The 20,806-nt window shown below is 45.3% G+C and overlaps 1 protein-coding gene across 5 annotated transcripts in view; it reads right to left on the bottom strand.

Annotated features, from left to right (window-relative positions):
* Window positions 1-446: 446 nt before the first annotated feature.
* WDR7 (WD repeat domain 7) overlaps window positions 447-20,806 on the bottom strand; it is a 359,618-nt gene continuing 339,258 nt past the window's right edge. For 2 of the 5 annotated variants that reach the window (XM_086372456.1, XM_086372458.1), the window contains 2 exons: window positions 12,675-12,779; window positions 447-721 (listed from right to left, as the gene is read on the bottom strand). In XM_086372456.1, the coding sequence (XP_086228582.1) occupies window positions 707-721; window positions 12,675-12,779 (120 nt within the window). In that variant the 3' untranslated portion in view covers window positions 447-706. Of the gene's footprint in view, window positions 722-854; window positions 3,757-9,883; window positions 10,691-12,674; window positions 12,780-20,806 lie in introns of those variants that run through there. The other 3 variants (XM_086372454.1, XM_086372455.1, XM_086372457.1) reach the window with 2 other exon arrangements.

Below are 20,806 nucleotides of genomic sequence, written 5' to 3'. Positions count from 1 at the left end.
TGTCAGTCAGCCGAAAGGGGTGAAAGGTGAAAGTTCACCCAGCACTGCTCGGCTTTACCTTCCTATTAATGTCATGCCCTTTCCACATTTGATCAGTTTATGTGATCACCAATCACATAGGACTGTTACTGCTCCTGTTTTCCCTATAAGGAAACATTCAAGACATCGGCAGATACTCAAATGCTTCCTGGGATGGACACCGGGCATTTGAATAGGGCCAGTGATGGTAGAGTCAACTCTAATGCCCGCCTGTTTCTTAAAGAAAACTGTATTGTTACATGATGATTGGCTCAAATTCTTATCTGCAAATCAGAAAAGAGCCACAGTCACTACTGACATGTCTAACCCCCTGTGAGCAAGGACGACCTATTTTGTTTCTCTTGCTTTTTCCTGAAAACCAATTATACCCTTTACCTCAGGGATTCAAATTCAAGCCAAATGGAATATTAACTGAAATGGATTTAATGATCTCAGCCCAGCCCCCCACCCCAGGGCAGCCAACCCATGTCATCAAATCTGACGAGATATAATTTGGTACAATTAACAGTCTATTTAGGAGCAATTTAGGGTGGAGATAAAGCAACATGCATGCAATGCCCTTGCCCAAGCCACAGAGGGCGCCGTGGAGTCTTGGTAGGAGAGTTTGGTTGTCACTTCCGCAGTCCTGGAGGACTTCTCCGTGCTCTGGCCTCCTCTGTGGACAGGTTCACCTTTCTGGAAGCTGGCTTTCCAGGGAAATGAATAATCAAACAGAAATAGAAGGCTTAATTTAATACCAAAGGTGGGGGTGGGGGGAGATCTCAATGGAGAATGCTTAAAAAGAATGCACAATGTTTTCAATGAGAAAAACCACCTTCGGTACAGTTCGGTTTTATTTTAACACACATATGTACACAGGGACAGTCAGCACATTTAGAATCTGTTAAGTGGCGTCATCAAGAGGCATCTCGAGAGGCAGACGTTTTCCTTCACGTGCTGGACGCAGTGAGTTCAATCATCACGTTTTCATACAGGTGTCGCGACGCGGCACCCTGAGCTTGGACATCACCAGTGAAGCCACGCATACATCTCCACGTTTACAAGGACAGGCTCAAGTAGAGCGCCAACAATATCAATAAGACACCGAAAGCGTACGCTGGGAGGACAATGTCAATAAGACACCGAAAGCGTACGCTGGGAGGACAATGTCAAGTTGACCTCAGTGCTGAGACGTCTGAGCTGTGATGAAGTTTGCAGCTGTGGTTGTTCAAAGAGTCAAGGAGAGATTTGTGGGAACAAGAATGCAAATGTTAGTGTAGCAGTTAGAGGTGACTGTCTAACCAGCAGATACCGTCCACCTCGGCGTCCTACGACAGTCATGTTCTGCTCGCCAACAATCACGGCTGTCTCTGCAGCCAGGGTATGTGGCTGGCCGAGCCCCACTGCCCAGGTCCTCACAGCTTTCTTCTAAACTTCCGTGGGGCATGCGGTCTATTCTTTGGGGGTGGCCTGCCCACAAATCTCACACCTTCCTTCTGACGCAGTGAACATTTTGTTTTTTCAAAAAAAAAAAAAAAATCTCTAAAGTATACCTGTACTTCATCATTCCAAAGCAGCTTTGTAGTCTAGAATAAATTAATCTTCATTTCAGTTCATAAGGTAAACATGTGCTGGGTATTTGCACTGAAGACTCGGGAAACCACTGGAAAAATGAGAGCCCCTCCGTGTTCTCCTCAGGTTTTTCTGTCTATATCGGGCACAATAGCTCACTCACCAAACCAAGTCTACGTTGTATAGTTCTTAGTTTCTTCCTGGGAAGCTACATATATGATCTTTATAAATACAATGTACATGCATGTGGCAGGAATTCACTTTTGAAGAACACCTAAAGTCTAAAACCAAGGTATAGGGTGGGTTTGCCATCAGTAGACATGACATACTTCTTATTACTATGAGAGAGGTGTTCTGGTGGACTTGATTTCCTAACATGTTCTTTAGAAATCTATTTCAATAAAGTGACAGCTGTGTTTGTTCCTGGACTGTGACCATACTTTTTTTGTATACGAACTCTGTCAGCCTAGGCTTTTAATCAGATGCTCCCTTTACCCCTTTTGGTTTCTTTGTAAACTTCATATTTTTTTTTCTGAATTTAATAAATTACTTTCTATTTTTGTATTTAATAAACCATTTTGCCTGATTAACCAACCAATCAACAGCCAACCAGCCAAATTCCCAACTATATACAGATCAAGGTTGTTAGGAGCAAGTCATCCAAAATATTATTTTATGGATTTTTTTTTCCCCATTACTATGAGCAAAGAACCAGCATAACCTGACAGAAGAAGAAAGTGCCCTGGTTAAAGTTTACTTAGAAGTGGGATGAACACCCTCACTGCAGTGCTTGTTCAGACTGACTGAGAGCCCCACAGGTGTATATACAGCCGGCCCTTCGTGTACTCTGCCATTTCACACCAGGGACTTGAGTACGCGTGGACTTTGGTATCCTCGGGGGTCCTAGAACTGATTTCCCGCAGACACTGAGGGTGACTGTATACTCCCAAATGCCTGTGCCACAGTTAATGATTTTCTAGGACACTTGTTTAAAAGAAATATTGTCTTAGTTTTCCTTTAACTGGTCAGTAGTGGTTTGAAGGCTGAATTGTAACTATTACATGATAGCTGACATATGGGAACTGCAGGTCTGTGAAGTTTCTAGAAGGAAGGGGTAAGCTCTTTCTTAAAAAGATCTGTAGCTATAGACACAAGAATCTTCTTTTCAGGTGTAAGCTATGCTTCCAAACTTGGATCTTTATTACAAAAGTCCATTTCAGAGATTAGTTCTCGTGACTGGATGATTATATTAACTAGATCCTCAGTAGTGATGATTTTGATTTTCAGCTACTAAATATAGCATCACTTGAACAGGATATGAGCATTTTGGAAGGCTGGGTGTCCAGGAAACTATTCTCCACGAAAATCTGTGTGTGTGTGTGTGTGTATTTTCTCATTAATCTTCAATTGGTTAGTTGTTAATAAAGAAGGTAGAGGCTAAACCCTAGGAAACTGGATTGAGTAATTTCCGAGCAATCTCCCAGAAAGGAAAAAAAAGAGAGAGAGATCATGTAAACACAGAATCCTTCTGGTAAACGATAGCATCTTTTAGGAAATCCAAAGGAAAATAGTATCAATGATTAGGACTGCCACACGACCATAAAACCCAATGTCGGAACGACCATGTCCCCACCTCGTTTGGAGGTGGGGTTCAGCGCTCGGAAACTGCTGATCTGCGCTGGCAGTGCAATCACAGTGGTTATTGATTTTCGGGCTCCCGGTGCACCGAGCAACAGGACCGCCAGCCGCCCCTCCCGGTGCGGGGGTGGGGGTGGGGGGACAACCTGGGGACAGGGCGGCGGGTCCTGCGGGGCCGCGGGCAGCCCCAGCCCACGGGGGCGGGGGCAGGAGAACACAGACCCCGCTGCCCCCGATGACCCCGGCGCGGGGTGGGCGGTGGGGGCCGAGGGAGGGGGGCTCTGGACCTGGAGACCTGGGAGACGGAGCTCGCGGGCCGCAGCCCTAGACCATGAAGCGGTGCTCCTTGCCGTCGTGCGCCATGAGGATGACGTTGCGGTTGGAGGTCCAGATGAGCCGGGCCAGCCGCAGGGCGTTGTGTGAGCCGGGCGAGGCGGGCTGCACGGGGGGCACCCGGTAGGTCTTGACGCAGCGCAGCTGGGGTGCCGAGTTCAGCATGCCGATGCTCCCCAGCAGGGACGTGTTCATCTGGGGGCAGGGACGGGGCACGCGAGTCACCGAGGGAGCCGCTTCCCCGTCCCCGCCATGGGGCGGGGTCCAAGGGACACAGCCCTGCGGTCACCTGCTCCTCCTCACCGGATTCAGGGTCACCTAAGGGGTGCTTCTCAAACTCTGAAGGGCTCCTTCCAGTGTTATTTGAAATTGTTCTGATGCTGTTATAGAAAATGCATAAATCCAGAGAAATTTTACCTGCTGGGTACAACTGGACAGCAGGAAAGCCCTCCACCTTTTTTTTTTCAATGGCACTAACTGCTGTGGCAGGGTTGTCCCCATTTTTTTTTGGCTGCGCAGCATGTATGATCTTGGTTCCCCCTCCAGGGATGGAACCCATACTGCTCGCACTGGAAGTGACCTCCAGGGAAGACTTCCCCCAAACCCCAATCATTGTTATGAAGGGAGCTAAGCGATACATTTTAATAAAATGGTTCAATCAGATAGTACTTGGAAACTGCGGGTATTTCAAATGGCAGGCTTTTCTGGTTCTTTAGTAACAGTGCTCCCTGCACCCCCTGAAGAATGAGCCCCAAAGACAAGTCTGGGGACTCAGTTGGAGAAAATGAAGTGAGGTTAAGCAGCAGACAGAGTAATAGGTGAGGCAGATCAAAACTCAAAACTCACCCCTTTCCCAGCTCCGCTCCCATCACACCTTCCCTCCTCACCTGCTTTAAACACATTCAGTTTCTGGAAAGCTCTAGTTTATTTGAAGGAAAAAGCAAGAATCAACCACCTCTCAACACTGCCTGTGCCCACTGCTCTGCTGCTAAAAAAGAGCACGCTCTAACACCTCATTTGCAGGGTGTGTTCCCTCAGTTGGTGATTTCTGCCCTTTTTGGGGGGGGGGCTTTTCTGGCTCTGACTGGAATTTGAGGTTCTCTTCATCCATTCACATGAATGGAAAATAATGTGGAAATTAAGGCTCATGAACAACTGTGCATTCAGGTCAAAGTGCTGAATGCCGATTGGCAGTTATCTAAGTGAACTGTCATCTGAGTGAGTCTGATGAAACCTTTAGCTTCTAAGTATTACTTAACATTTTTTCAGTATTCAGCTTTTGTGCTACTGATACACGAGTCACATGGCAAGCACGCTGATGCTCAGGTCAGGAAAGCGGTCTTGGAAACAATACTTTTCTTTGCACTGATTTGTGTGCCCAGTTCTTCTCTCCAGCAGCACCTCCACCTGCGTGGTACTGGGATTTGTGGGGAGCACGCAGACGATGCTCCAGTGTGTACGGAGGGCTGGCACGGGGACCTGGGCAGCTCCTGGGATGCGGAAGGTGTGCTACCGCCCTGTGTTTGGGTCACTGCCAAACGGAAGCCGTTCCTTGCCCCGGCCCTTCTCAGCAGCAGGACGGTGTCAGGGGGTGTAAATCACACCATGTCTGGCAGGACGCGTGCAGGCTCCGCTGACATTTTCACAATTTAAATCATCTTGAGTAATAACCCTTTTAAGATGACTAATGTTACTGATTTTCCTGCATTAATAATAGTGCCGAACACAACACAGAGGTGAAAAAAAATCACTAGTGTACGAGGTCACATTTTAAAACCAAATGTATGATTATCATTAACTCTTTCTGTTAAGGGACAGTTAACATTTCAAGCCAGGCAGTACCTTCTGGCCATCTTCTAAGGGGCTCTTTCCTTGTGTTCTTCTCTCCCTTTCCTAGAAACTCCATAAAAGATAAAAACCAGGGCTTTATTGCTTTCTGGAGATACCCTAATAGTTTCAATATAAATAATGATGAAGCTTGATTTGCTAGTTCTCACAGGTACAAAGAGTAACAGAACATCATCATTTACTTCTCTTACTGTAGAACAGATCCAAATTATCCTGAAAGCCGCTGGTTAAAATGAACTGGCATCAACAGGCATACTGTGCTTTTTTTTAAAAAAATATAATTTCTCAGTTGATAAATAACTACAAAGTATTTTTCATTCTTTATGGATTTTCTATGAAAATGTGTAGGAGGCTTGATTTCTGCTGGTGGCTCAGAATGCTAGGGGCATCCAATAGGCTCAGACACAGCCTTATTTTTTAATTCCTTCCTTTAGCTTTAGCCACGGACAAGAAATAGGTTGAAGGCAAAAGGGGACAGGAAGAGAATATCTTATTGGAATGCGAAGGATGGAAAGATTTTCCCCAAAAAACCCATGATTATATCTGGGTTCTCCTTTTAAAAAGTTGAGCCGTCCTTCAAATGATTGATGGATGCCTTTGGTAGGGTCTAACAGCCTTCCTAAAGGTCAACAAAAGAGTCTGAAATGCAGTACTTGGATGCAATCTCAAAAACGACAGGATGATCTCTGTTCATTTCCAAGGCAAACCATTCAATATCACAGTAATCCAAGCCTATTCCCCAACCAGTAACACTGAAGAAGCTGAAGTTGAACGGTTCTATGAAGATCTACAAGACCTTTTAGAACTACCACCCAAAAAAGATGTCCTTTTCATTATAGGGGACTGGAATGCAAAAGTAGGAAGTCAGGAAACACTTGGAGTAACAGGAAAATTTGGCCTTGATATACGGAATGAGGCACGGCAAAGGCTAATAGAGTTTTGCCAAGAGAAGGCACTGGTCATAGCAAACACCCTCTTCCAACAACACAAGAGAAGACTCTACACATGGACATCACCAGATGGTCAACACCGAAATCAGATTGATTATATTCTTTGCAGCCAAAGGTGGAGAAGCTCTATACAGTCAGCAAAAACAAGACTGGGAGCTGACTGTGGCTCAGATCATGAACACCTTATTGCCAAATTCAGACTTAAATTGAAGAAAGTAGGGAAAACCATTAGACCATTCAGGTATGACCTAAATCAAATCCCTTATGATTATACAGTGGAAGTGAGAAATAGATTTAAGGGACTAGATCTGATAGATAGAGGCCTGATGAACTATGGACAGAGGTTCGTGACATTGTACAGGAGACAGAGATCAAGACGATCCCCATGGAAAAGAAATGCAAAAAAGCTAAATGGCTGTCTGGGGAGGCCTTACAAATAGCTGTGAGAAGAAGAGAAGCGAAAAGCAAAGGAGAAAAGGAAAGATATAAGCATCTGAATGCAGAGTTCCAAAGAATAGCAAGGAGAGATAACAAAGCCTTCCTCAGTGATCAATGCAAAGAAATAGAGGAAAACAACAGAATGGGAAGGACTAGAGATCTCTTCAAGAAAATCAGAGATACCAAGGAAACATTTCATGCAAAGATGGGCTTGATAAAGGACAGAAATGGTATGGACCTAACAGAAGCAGAAGATATTAAGAACAGGTGGCAAGAATACACAGAAGAACTGTACAAAAAAGATCTTCACGACCCTGATAACCACGATGGTGTGATCACTCACCTAGAGCCAGACATCCTGGAATGTGAAGTCAAGTGGGCCTTAGAAAGCATCACTACGAACAAAGCTAGCGGAGGTGATGGAATTGCAGTTGAGCTATTTCAAATCCTGAAAGATGATGCTGTGAAAGTGCTGCACTCAATATCCAGCAAATTTGGAAAACTTATCAGTGGCCACAGGACTGGAAAAGGTTAGTTTTCATTCCAATCCCAAAGAAAGACAATGCCAAAGAATGCTCAAACTACCGCACAATTGCACTCATCTCACACGCTAGTAATGCTCAAAATTCTCCAAACCAGGCTTCAGCAACACGTGAACCGTGAACTTCCAGATGTTCAAGCTGGTTTTAGAAAAGGCAGAGGAACCAGAGATCAAATTGCCAACATCCGCTGGGTCATGGAAAAGGCAAGAGAGTTCCAGAAAAACATCTATTTCTGCTTTATTGACTATGCCAAAGCCTTTGACTGTGTGGATCACAATCAACTGTGGAAAATTCTGAAAGAGATGGGAATACCAGACCACCTGACCTGCCTCTTGAGAAACCTGTATGCAGGTCAGGAAGCAACAGTTAGAACTGGACATGGAACAACAGACTGGTTCCAAATAGGAAAAGGAGTACGTCAAGGCTGTGTATTGTCACCCTGCTTATTTACCTTCTATGCAGAGTACATCATGAGAAACGCTGGACTGGAAGAAGCACAAGCTGGAATCAAGATTGCCAGGAAAAATATCAATAACCTCAGATATGCAGATGATACCACCCTTATGGCAGAAAGTGAAGAGGAACTAAAAAGCCTCTTGATGAAAGTGAAAGTGGAGAGTGAAAAAGTTGGCTTAAAGCTCAACATTCAGAAAATGAAGATCATGGCATCTGGTCCCATCACTTCATGGGAAATAGATGGGGAAACAGTGGAAACAATGCCCCACTTTATTTTTTGGGCTCCAAAATCACTGCAGATGGTGACTGCAGCCATGAAATTAAAAGACGCTTACTCCTTGGAAGGAAAGTTATGACCAACCTAGATAGCATATTCAAAAGCAGAGACATTACTTTGCCAACAAAGGTCCATCTAGTCAAGGCTATGGTTTTTCCAGTGGTCATGTATGGATGTGAGTTGGACTGTGAAGAAAGCTGAGCGCTGAAGAATTGATGCTTTTGAACTGTGGTGTTGGAGAAGACTCTTGAGAGTCCCTTGGACTGCAAGGAGATCCAACCAGTCCATTCTGAAGGAGATCAGTCCTGGGGGTTCTTTGGAAGGACTGATGCAGAAGCTGAAACTCCAATAGTTTGGCCACCTCATGCGAAGAGCTGACTCATTGGGAAAGACTCTGATGCTGGGAGGGATTGGGGGCAGGAGGAGAAGGGGACGACAAAGGATGAGATGGCTGGATGGCATCACCGACTTGATGGACATGAGTTTGAGTGAACTCTGGGAGTTGGTGACGGACAGGGAGACCTGGCGTGCTGTGATTCATGGGGTCGCGAAGAGTCGGACACGACTGAGCTACTGAACTGAACTGAACTGAACAGCCTTCCTGCCTCAGAACAGGGCTACATGAAACTCTGCAGAGTACAAAACGATGATGGTAGGAAACAGCTGGAAAGATAAATATTCTCATGTTAACTATGATTTGTTGTTCTTCAGCCCATCCTTTCCCTACGATCTCTTCAAATAAGAGAGGAACCCGGAGTATTGAGGGTGGGTATGAATTTTCCCAATAAGGTCCATAAAAGAACCATCACCAAAACAACCAGTCATTCTGTTATTCAATACTAACATTTTCTTGACCAGAGACTGGCTACAAATTATGCTAAATTAAAGGCAATCTCAGTCTTGAATGAATGAAAACTCCATGGAATTATATTTGGTCACCTCAGCTTTTTTCTTCACTTCCAAGAAAATAAATCCTCATCATGAACAATTCAAATCATAAAGAGAAATATAAAGAAGAAAGCAAAGATCTCCTGAAATATCACTTTACAGAGATAATCATTAACATTTTGGTAAACCTCTTTCTAGATCTGGAAGTCTATGTCCACAGAAGGAGAAGTAGGTTTCAGGAGTTTTACATAAACCAGCTCATATTATAAACCAGCTCATATTAAAAGGCAGTTGGAGGGATTTCCCTGGTGGTCTTGTGGTTAAGATTCCATGCTTTCAACGTAGGGGGTGTGGGTTTGATCCCTGGTCAGGGAACTAGGATCCCATATACCGTGCAGCCAAAATTTTTTTTAAATAATAATAAATAAAAGGAAGTTGGACAACCTGCTTTTTTCATTCAACAAAATGTTGAGGGCAATCTTTTTATGTTAATGACTACAGATTTACATCATCCTTTTAAAATGGCTGAACAGTAGTTTGGAATGGATGTAGGATGGAATAAATGAAGAACAAATGAAAGCACTACACATCTAATTTATTATTAGCATTTCTAGAAAAGGATACTTATTTGTTGGAGGGTGGTGGTAAAATTTAGGTGAGAGATTTATGGTTGTATTTCATTACAAAGCTCTCCTGGCTCTAATACCAGTGGATACACTGAAGTGCAACATTCAAATAGTAGGAATATGTTGTTGGAGAATCGAAGGGTTTGAAAGATTGCCAAATTACATCATTCAGCAGCTGAGTATGTAAAGTAACTAAACAGCAACTGTGGCGTTTCCTTTCCCTTTAAAAATAATGCTTCACAAAACCAGTTCTGAGAAGATTGTTTTCTGAACACATAGACACACAAACAGATGTAATTCATCAAAACAGGAAGTGCTTTAATGCTACTCTCAGCGTAAGTAATGCCGCATGCAGACCTCTTACTAAGTCTCACTTGAGCAATTACCCAACTAGTACTTCTCATTAACACTCATTTCTCAGCAAAGATTTTAATAGCTGATGGCTTTTGTAAGGCTCTGTATTAATAAGGCTTCATTAAGTTTTCAAAATATATTGCAGTACATTTACTGGAATAATACAAAAGTATTATCATCCATCACTAGACCTAAACAATACGCATCTAGCTAAATCAGCCAAGCCCATTTGGGTAGAGCAGTGGTAGATTCAACACTGCTTTTTTGACTCTTTAATTCAAATAAAAACCCTGCTATGCTCCTGGAAGAGGTTTTATTGTATTTTCTTGAGAAAGGTGAAATGACGCTTCTGTGTCTTCTCCTAAGTTTTAAGACCAAGCTGGGTATAATTTAAGTAGGGAAGAAATGGTCTGCGTTTTAAATTCTGACATTGGGATTGGAGGCAAGAAAGATGTGGTGTTGTCTGAGTTGCCTGGGCGCTCTGTCTGTTCAACACCCACCCCTGCAAGTAACACAGGGTGGCCCCTGGAGAGGACGTCTGGACAAAGGCAAGGGGCCGGGCCCCCTGAGGGCAGAGCCACATAGACACCCACGGTGAAGTGCATCTGGTGAAGTCCAGGGGCAGCAGCACAAGCTGAACTGGATGGAGCAAAGAGGTTATTTCAAAAAGATAACATCTACAGAATGATCGTGATCTCCAGCTTGAGGTATATGCTGACTGTAATTCCATCAGTGAGCTAGGCAGCAACTCTGATAAAAACAGAAAAATATTCAAGAAAGGCATGAATATATCCAGACAGAACCCTCAAGATCTAGATAAGGGGGAAAAGGTTTACACCTTAGACATTCAGGAAAATACTGGGGAAAGTTTCACATCTGGTAAATTTAGGAGCTATTATATGAGGAATTGGGCTTCCAGGTGGCGCTAGCCATAAAGAACCTGTCTGCCAATGAAAGAGAGGTGGGTTCGATCCCTGAGTCAGGAAGATTCCTTGGAGAAGCGCATGGCAACCCATTCTAGTATTCTTGCCTGGAAAATTCCATGGACGGAGGAGCCTAAAGGGCCATAGTCCATGGGGTTCTAAAGAGTTGGACACAACTGAAGCAACAGCATGCATGCATGTATATAAGGAATGATATTTTCTTAGCAGGAAGAAAAATTGAACAACAAAATGGAGATCTGTTTTTGTTTATTCCTAGGAAGAAAGCACAGAGCAAACACAAAGCCCTGAGGAAGCAGCGACCCGCGGCGGCTTGGTTCCAGGCCCCCAAGGCTTAGCTGGGCACCCGGTGCTTCCACACCAGCTATGCGCCCGATGGAGGGAGTTTCACAAGAATGCGCCTCGGGAATTCAAGAGAACGGGAAACAAGGGGAAATATCTATCAAGGGTGTCCAAGTACAGTTGGTGTCACAGAAACCAGTGTTAGCAGAAAGGAACAATTGGCAGGACACTGTCTGAAGAACCACTGTTGCAAGAGTTCAGTTTATGGACTCGCTGTGGAATTTCGCTAAAATAAATATGAGTCCTGCGGTTAGCCAATGCGAGAAACAAAGACTGGGTGACGTCTCTAAGGAAAAGAGTTTAATAGGAGCCAATTAATATGCTGGAGATATATTCTGGAGGAAAGGATAATGAGAAAATAAACTGGAAAACTAAATTAGATGAAGAGTAGGAAAAGCTCAGGACAGATGTGGTAGTTGTCATGCTTTAATGGCATGCTGTTAATTAAGCAATTTATTGTATCTGTTTTACATTTTATTAGCTATTGATTTTTTAAAAACCATCCTCAAGTTGTGAAGTCTTGTTTAAACCTTTATTTGTTTAATTTTTTTTAAAGCTTTTAAAGTGATGCACTGCATCTCATAAAACATACCTGCATCCTAGGATAGGCAACAAAATTTTAAGTTAACTTGGGGGCGGGGTTGGTAATGTTTAAATTTTTTGTAATTATCAGGAGTAAGGTACTTAAAAGAAGATGGGATGGAGATTAATCACTGAGGATGAAACAAGTTCTATTATAAAGCTCAGTTGCTTGAATTAATTAATATTCATTTTAATCATCAATAAACAGAGGTATCCTTGTGTACTGCCAGTCAGTGGTACTCAGATTTTTGAAAATGTTTTAATAGCTTGGGAATGAAGAGCATCATGTGCGAAATTCAGAACACAAATGTAAATGGGATAATACAAACGGAGCATGAAGTTAATATGAGGCTGCTTCTCCCTTAAACTCTATGCCCTGTTCTCTGAATGCCTTGTGTAAATTAACAGCCTGAGCAGAGGTCTCCACTGCTCCGCCCCGAACCCTTCCAGGCCCTTCACTTACCTTTAAAGGCACCTCCTTCTCCCTGAACACCCACCCCTCCCTGCCTGAATAGCTGGCCCTTCCTCAGCACCACCATGCCTCAGCTCAGGCGGTTCTGCCTCTGTGAAGCCAGCCCGCAACCTCACTCCCCGGTTCCCCCAGGACTGTAGGTGCTTATTCACTTGTGTCTCCCTCAGACTGAAAGCCGTGTGAGAGCAGACCCCACCTCTTTCTGGGCTGCCAACTGTGTGCTCAGTAGACCCCGAGTGCCGGCAGCTGGCCCATCATCAGCAAGCAATAAACACTCGATATTTGTTGAAGGGAGAGCCGTCACGAGGAGGCCTTGGTGGGCAGGTCAGCAGGGAGCCTCCCCCAGCAAAAGCGGATCATGCGACAGACGCCAAGGCCCTGTAGCACCCACGCGTACCTGCCAGAAAGAAATGTGGCTGTCCGTGTTCGAGTAGGTGGCAAGGTACCGTCCATCCGGGGCAAAGGCCACTGCAGTGATTGGCCCCTTGTGTCCATGGATTGTCTGAAATAAAATTACGAGTTGTTCACTGTATGCACCGCACAGAACTATTGCACCTAAACATGCAAATACATTCAAAGTTGAACAGTTATGTCACGGATACTAGAAACAGGTATGTTCTTTATTTATAAACTTGTTGTTGTTGTCTGGTCGCTAAGTCATGTCCGGCTCTTTGCGACCCCGTGAAGTGCAGCACGCTATGCTTCCCTGTCCTTCACGATCTCCCTGAGTTTGCTCAAACTCATGTCCACTGAGTCAAACTTAGCTTAGAAAAAGAGGAAAAGCAGCTGAAGTTCTCTCACAGATTCATCCAGGGGCTCTGACCTTGTTCTGGGGAGTCCACCTGCTTCCTACTTGGGAGGATATAGCATGAGTTCAAAGGAAGAGCAGATATTAATGGGCAAACCAATGTGTTCATCCATTTATGCCTATTTGAGGGAAGAATTTTACAATTAGGAAAGTTAAAAAAAAAGTTAAAAAAACTGATCACCAAATCTATCCAGGAACTTCATCTATAATGAAAAAAATAAAGCTCTATCACATAACATCTCTGCTCTGGAAGGAGTCAAAAACAATCATTTCAACCCTTTAATAATTTTACATTTTTCACATTTTATGCTTCATTTCCCACCAATTACACTATGTGTAAATGCATATGGCCGCAATTAGTACACATCCATGCACGCATGTGTTGGAGGTCTGAACACACATATAAATCAAATGCCATTAAAAACAAGTTAACAGGGATCATTTTGAGCCTCTGCCAAATAGCTATCATTGATTTAATCATGAATTAAAAAAAAAGAATGATGTGGTATTTTAGACTCGCTTTCTGAGTAAAGGTCTTTACTAACAAAAAATTACACTCATGTCTAATGATATTAATAGTTACCGAAAATACTGGGATACTAAACAAATTAGCATAATATTGTATTAATGTATCTGCACAAACTATTAAAGGCTGTATGTCCACTACATGAACCAACATTCAGTCCGGTTACAACTGGAGGTGGATCACCTCTCTTGGTCTAGAAAGGACGGGGAAATACGTCCCCTTAAACTAAGGCAAACCAGGAAGGCTTGTTTCCGCTTGCATCTTGAGTCTCGGTGGGAGCAGTTCACTGGGCGGTTCAGCGCCCCCTCTCGTCCTGCCTTCCACACCCAGACTGTGAATTTCAGTAGGTCTCTCCTCACAGTTCACATCTGATTACGAGGAAGGGAGAAAGGGGACGGGGATGGGGGACAAGCGTGTCCCTCTGTGCTTTCAGCTTTTGCTCTTTCCTGTCGTTAGACAAGGTGCTGTGGAGATCCGAAATGATGCCTGCTTTCCACACTCAGGAACAAAGTGTGGCACTGGCAGCACCGGGCTTTGGGCTGGCAGGGGACACTCTCTGAGTCAGACTGCCTGCCCTGCATTTGGGCTCCACCGCTCACTGTGGGCCCTGGGGCAAGTTACTTACACTCCTTAACCTTGAGCGCACCCATGCCAACAAAGCAGAGACAATGATGACGGAGGTGGCGACCATGGCTGATGGTTCCTACCTTGAAGAGCTTCGTGAAGACTAAAGAGTTCGCACACGCACAGCCCTCCGCACGATGCACGGCGCATAACAGTTCAACGAATACTCTCAGTGTTTGTGCGGCTCCTCTTTTAAAGATGACCGGATGTATATACTTGAAAGTTGCTAAGAGAGTAGATCTTAAATGTTCCCACCACAAAAAAAGAAATGGTGGTTGTGTGATGGGAGGGAGGTATTAGATAACAGCAGGGGGATAACCATATTGCAATATAGAAGTGTATCAAATCATCATGTTGTACACCTTAACCTCACACGTTACATGTCAGCTATAGCTCAGTAATGCCAAAAAGAGACTAGACAAATGTAAGCAATCCCATAAATCAATTACTCGAGTACTCCATTTAATGAAAACATAAAATAAATAAAGCCCTAATCATATATGAAACCAGATTATAGATATATCGGGTTTGGCCTGCAAAATGATCGTAAAATGTATTCTCTGATTTCCAGCCTCTCCTGAAACAGCCCAGGCTGCCTCCACTCTGGCTGCCCTGGGCCCGTGTTTGCCCCCAACACCCTGGGCCAGGCTGAACCGAGGGGGCCCTGTGGCCTTGTTGGCATTCACTCTGATGTCACCAGTCCCAGCCCTGACTCAAGCGGGTCTGGGTACACAACACCCACTGCCTGGCCCCCTTATTTCCTGTCTGGTCCCTCACGGCATGTAATGCCACCTTCCTATTAAAAATACTTGATTCAACACAGCTTCTTCGACGCTCTGGGGTCCTGGTATGCATCTAACGTGTGGGCACACTGAAAGCTCAGATAAAAGCTTGCCCTGCCTGAAAATACCCCCTCTCCCAAAAGCCCAGCTCCATGTAGAGGTGGATTCACCCCTCCTCCTGGAGTCTGGGCCCCTAAATCTCAACACAGAATGTTAAGCCTGCCTCGTTCTGATGAGCATCCTTCCTTAACCAGCAACCAGAATGTGCTTCAGATGGTAGCAGAGGGCAACAGCGTGCAGGGTATAAACCGGCAGTCCCCAAAGGCTGTGCCAGCCCAGCAGCCTCCTTCACGTACCTCACTGAGGCTGGCTAAGACGGCTCTGCAGAGAGCCAGACATGTGGGCTCCTCATGCTTCATATCATATCTTCATGTGTGTGGTGAGTTGCTCAGTCATGTCTGACTCTGTGACCCTTTGGACCGTAGGCCGCCAGGCTCCTCTGTCCATGGGGTTTCCCAGGCAAGAACACTGGAGTGGGTGGCCATTTCCTTCTCCAGGGGATCTTCCTGACCCAGGGATTGAACCCGCGTCTCCTGTGTCTCTGGCACTGCAGACGGATTCTTTACCACTCAGCCCTCTGGGGAAGCCTATTATATCTTCATCCTTTATAGTATTTAAAATACCTACTTGAATACTTCTATGTCAGTTGAAGACACCCTTCATTATGTTATCTAGTGTCTCTTAACAGAAGATCCTATGAATTAAATTCATCTTGGAATTGTCTGCTAGGAAAATACTTACCTTTTCAGATAAACTTTGTTGTTTTCTTTTATCATGCGACGATAAGTACATAATCTCACATGTACTTGCTTTCCTGCCAGGAAACTCAGAACTAAATTTGTGCTCATCTAGCTGTCTAGTAATAAATACTTTCCCCCTTATTTCACTAATCACAGTCCTGTTTTCCTTTATTGTTGTTGTTGTCAAGGTTAGGTGCGAAGCTTAACAGGTTAGTTTCTTTAAAGTCTGTTTTGAACAAAGGCGACTACATTTTAGGTCAGAGCACATCAACACACACACACACACACACACACACACACACACCCCGATCCGGCTAGGTGCCCCACAGGTGCGCCACACACACACACACACACACACACACACACACACTCTGATCCGGCTAGGTGCCCCACAGGTGCGCCACACACACACATACACACACACACATACACACACACACACACACACACACACTGATCTGGCTAGGTGCCCCACAGGTGCGTGCGTGCACACACAGACACACACACACGCTCTGAGCCGGCTAGGTGCCCCACAGGTGCGCGCGTGCACAAACCCCCCCATCCGCCTAGGTGCCCCACAGGCTGTCTTTCAAAGCAACATAGAGCAAAACCACCAGGTACTGATGGCAGCAGCAGCTGATGGACAGACCCGTCGTTGTATAAGAAAGCAAGTACCACTCATGGTAGCTCAGGGAAGCTCACTGTTTTTAAATGGTCTGGTACATCTGGTGAATTCATTACAATCTCAGCCTGAGACATCTCCAGCCCCCAGTGCAACGGAAATGCTGCCATTGTCTTTTGTCCAGGGTCTCTGAACCTCTCCTGGACTGCTGCGGGCGCCCCCTGAGCTGACTTTAGCCTCCAATGTCTTTTGCTGGGGGTCTCTGAACTTCTCCCGGACCGGTGCGGGCACCCCCTGAGCTGACTGGAACCTCCACTCTGACGCGATGCAGCTGGCTGCAGATGGCAGTGAGCGCGAAAGCACTCTGTGATTCCGCACACTCAAGGGTTTGGGATCGTAAACGAGTACAAAGAACCTTTTCCCCAAACAGGTTTCCAAACAAAAGGAGGCCGGCTCTGCTTTTTAGATGTGGGTGAGTATCATAGCCTTTGTGATAGGTTTTTGTCAGAGAAAGTGCCGTCTTAAAAAGACAGAAATGGAATATAAAGAAGTTAATCTAATTCAAGAAGTGCTATGAACAATAAAAGAAATCAAGCAATTATCCCTAGCAGGAGACAAGAATGTTGAATTATTAAACACTCTCCCCCGCTTTTACTTATAAAGAAAAGGAACTGAGAAGCAGGATTAATAAGGAACAACGCTCGCGTGTGCCCAGTGGTTTTTAACAGGCCAGTTCGGTGTGCTCCACAAAGGAGCACAGTTAACCCTGTCATACAGGGCACAGAGACACGGATTTCCAAGATGATCTGGTCAGCATCGATACAAACTAGTACAGTCTAGCATATTCTCTTGAAAACTGCTGTCTCTTCCTGGATTTCTTGCTATTCAGCTTCCGAATGACAAACCGGAGAACCGAGACCAAAATGGAGGACTCAACTGCACCCACTTCACAGACTGAACAAGATCAAAGAGAGCATCTTGCATTCATTTCCAGGTCTCGTCACTTTTTTTAAGGGGAGGGAAAAAGCCCAGGAAACAAAATTTCCTACTTTTAACATAAATTCTAAAGCAAGGATGTCCGAGAGTAGGTACAATTTTGCTACCATAAATACCATCACAAGGGAAAGATGTTGACTGATCCGTGTATTTTATATAACATTTATTAAACTAAAAAAAAAAGAAAAGAAAGAAAGGACTTTGCACTTCACAGCCCCAGGGTTTGCCAGGCCTGAGGGGGAAGATGCCCATCCTGCTCACAGGCCTTCTTGGGATCACAGGGCTGGCTCTGGGGGAACCGAGGCAGCTGGAATTTGAGGGGTGACCGCAAGGCCCGCTGAGCTGTGTGTCCCCAGGGGGCTGCGCATGGTCTCTGAAATTCCTACAAATACAACTGTGCCTTTGGTTGAGGCATTTTCCCTGGCCTGTGCCCTGGCAGAGAGCAAACAGGACCAACTTGCTCTCATGAGGTACTGGTACATGCGCAGCAGAGGCCCCGAGCTCAGGGTGAGAACGCATGATGCGTCCCTCTGTGTACAGAGGCAGGAAGCAGCTGGAGACGGGCCAGATATACAGGGAAGTGGGCGCTGAGGAAGTGAGGATAAGCTCCAAAAAGGAGAGGTAACAGCAAAGACCTACAAATGCACACATTTTCCCAGCGTGCGTGCTTAGTTGCTGGGTCGTGTCCGGCTGTTTGGGACCCCATGGACTGCAGCCCGCCAGGCTCCTCTGTCCGTGGGATTCTCCAGGCAAGAATATTGGAGTAGGTTTCCATGCCCTCCTCCAAGGGATCTTCCCGACCCAGGGATGGAGCCCAGGTCTCCCACACTGCAGGCGGAGGGGAAGCCCTGCTGGGCCCTTAGTGCTAACAAACAACAGGCACTTCCCTGGGGGTCCTGGTGGTGAAGACGCCACACTCCCACCAGAGGAGGCATGGGTTCCATCCCCGGTCGGCGAACTACGATCCCCACATGCTGCAAGGCTTGGCCAAAACATAAAAACAAATAAACACACAACCACCAAAACCAAACAATGCTAAGTGAGATTCAGGGCGCGCTTGTGCCTGACACACCCACCAAACCATCTCTTCCCGGCCGCAGGCACAGTCAGGAAAGGGTGGGTGAGGAAGCTGGAGCAGGGCTTGCTCTGCATGCCTTTCTGACACCCCAGCATAGGCTGCTGACTTCAGGGCTGATTGGCAGGGAGAGACGGGGTCCGGGGACACAGAGACATCGCGCTGATGGATGGCTTTGTTTGTTAGGTCAGGGAAAGGTTCGTCAAAAAAGGGGCCATTTCCAAAGAGTTGAAAAGTTAAGAATTAATTACGTTCAAGAAATAAAACTCCCTCTTTCTTCTCTCCGAGGCGACCAATTTGTGAAAACTGTGTTAGGTACTTAACGTTCACCTGCTCCAGGAAACAAACGATTTAGGCAGACGATAATATATTTTCAGAAAGTCTCATCTACAGCCAATTAGAAGGCTGGAGGAAAATTTAATCTCCACTGTGAACTGAGCCTTCTGCCGCCTTTTTGTGGGTGGGATCTTACGGCCGAAAGACGTGGTCAACGACACTGAGAGGCCACCCATTCTTTTCTGTAGGTGGACAGGGCTGCCTTAAAGCAGGTCGGATGAAAATTCATTTTCTTTTCAAATCTCTCAAGAAGATTCCAAACCCTCCCCTGAAGGCCCTCTTCTGTGTTTAATGGTGTGTGCCATCAGAAAAGTTTTCCTTTTTCAAATCTAAATCCAGAATGCTGTAGTGTGAGCCTGATTCCTCGGTTCCAGCCTCAGAAGAGATGAAGAATAGCTGGTCACCAAGCATGTGTCGGTTTTTTTTTTTTTTTTTCTTGCAGCAAGGCATGCGGGGTCTTAGCTTCTCGACCAAGGATCAAACCCACACCTGCTGCGATGGAAGCCTGGAGTCTCAGTCACTGAACCACCAGGGAAGTCCGTGATCACCAGTCTAAGCCTGGTAACTTTTCATAAACTTGAATGCTGTTACTGCAACGTGCTCTATTTTTCCTTATTTATTTTTTATTTTTAGGATTAAAAAATTCAGTGACTATAATATAACCTTTGCCTTTCAGAGCTCATCTCCCAACTATTAGAATAATTTCTGTAGATTTTCCTTAAACTTTCTCCAAGCTTTCAAATCATGATCTCGTCGAGCTGGATGGTATTTTAAAGGTCAACCATGTCCTCAAAATGTGGGACTACAAAACCGGACTGGGGGCTGGAACCGGGCAACTGGCTGTCATCAGAGTTGCTCATCACACCACCCAGGAGGCCAAGACTGTGCTTAATTTTACCACAAAACTGCAACTGGCTCCAAAAGCTGGTAAAGTTGTTGGCACGCAGGTGCCTGATGCCCACAGCCCTCACACATGTGGGGAGAGGCAGGGTCCCCGAGCCCACAGCAACCGTGGTAGACGAAGGAAAACGAGGGGCCCGGCTCGCTCTCAGTGGGGACACAAAATACAGAACCCAGAAGAACCGACCAGGATGAAAGCGGATGGGAAGCGCGCTCCGAACGCACGCTGGCGCTGGAGGAAGCCCGGGGGCTCTTGCTGGCTGAAAGCGGATGGAAGCGCGATCCGAACGCACGCTGGCGCTGGGGAAGCCCGGCGGCTCTTGCTGGCTGTCTTCTCTGCTGCAGTGTAAGCGCGTTCACCTAGATGCGGCCCTTGGCGGTTCTACAGTGATTTTGAACAGAGATTTGAGGGTTGAAAATGGGCTGTTTATCTCTATAATTTGTTTTCTTGATGGAGGGCTGAGCCGATGCTGTATTTTTTTTTTTTTCACATTATGCCAACTGTGTATTAAGAGAGTCAAGCCACTGTGGCGATCTTCAATCCAACGGGTACCGGAACGATTCAATGAATTACTTTCTGTCGCTATCTAATTGAAAAGAATATACATCTAGAGCAAAAGAAAAGCAGGTTTGGTATCATTTTAGCATCTTAATGGAAAATAGATCTAAGGAGAAACATAATAAAAGTCTGCTATCTTAAGTTTTCTTATAAAATGAAATGCCTCAAGTAAACAGACTCTGTTCCCTAAAAACAGCTGCAGCATTTACTGCACATTTTCGGTTGCTGAAAGCTACTTCAGTGTCACTTGGGGACAGACTGACAGACACTGACAAGTTAAAGGCGTTTGGATATCTACACACTGGTAATCCTTAAGACATGGGCGGTAGTTTTTGAAACTTCTTTGTGGATGATTATAACCAACATGTATGTGCACAGCACACCTTTCCAGGAATAGTGAGGCTCAATGAACGCTCAAGATCGCTTCACTACTGTAATTTAGGCATGAGTAAGAGTTTCAGAATTTTAGGATATTGAGGCTGATGTTTTCACTCATATCAA

The sequence above is a fragment of the Bos grunniens genome, chromosome 24, assembly GCF_055505025.1.
Source record: "Bos grunniens cultivar Pamir isolate PY7600 chromosome 24, Bosgru_T2T1.0, whole genome shotgun sequence".
In the NCBI taxonomy this organism is placed as follows: domain Eukaryota; kingdom Metazoa; phylum Chordata; class Mammalia; order Artiodactyla; family Bovidae; genus Bos; species Bos grunniens.
The sequence above is the reverse complement of the archived record's forward strand: the minus strand, read 5'-3'. Positions and strand labels throughout refer to the sequence as shown.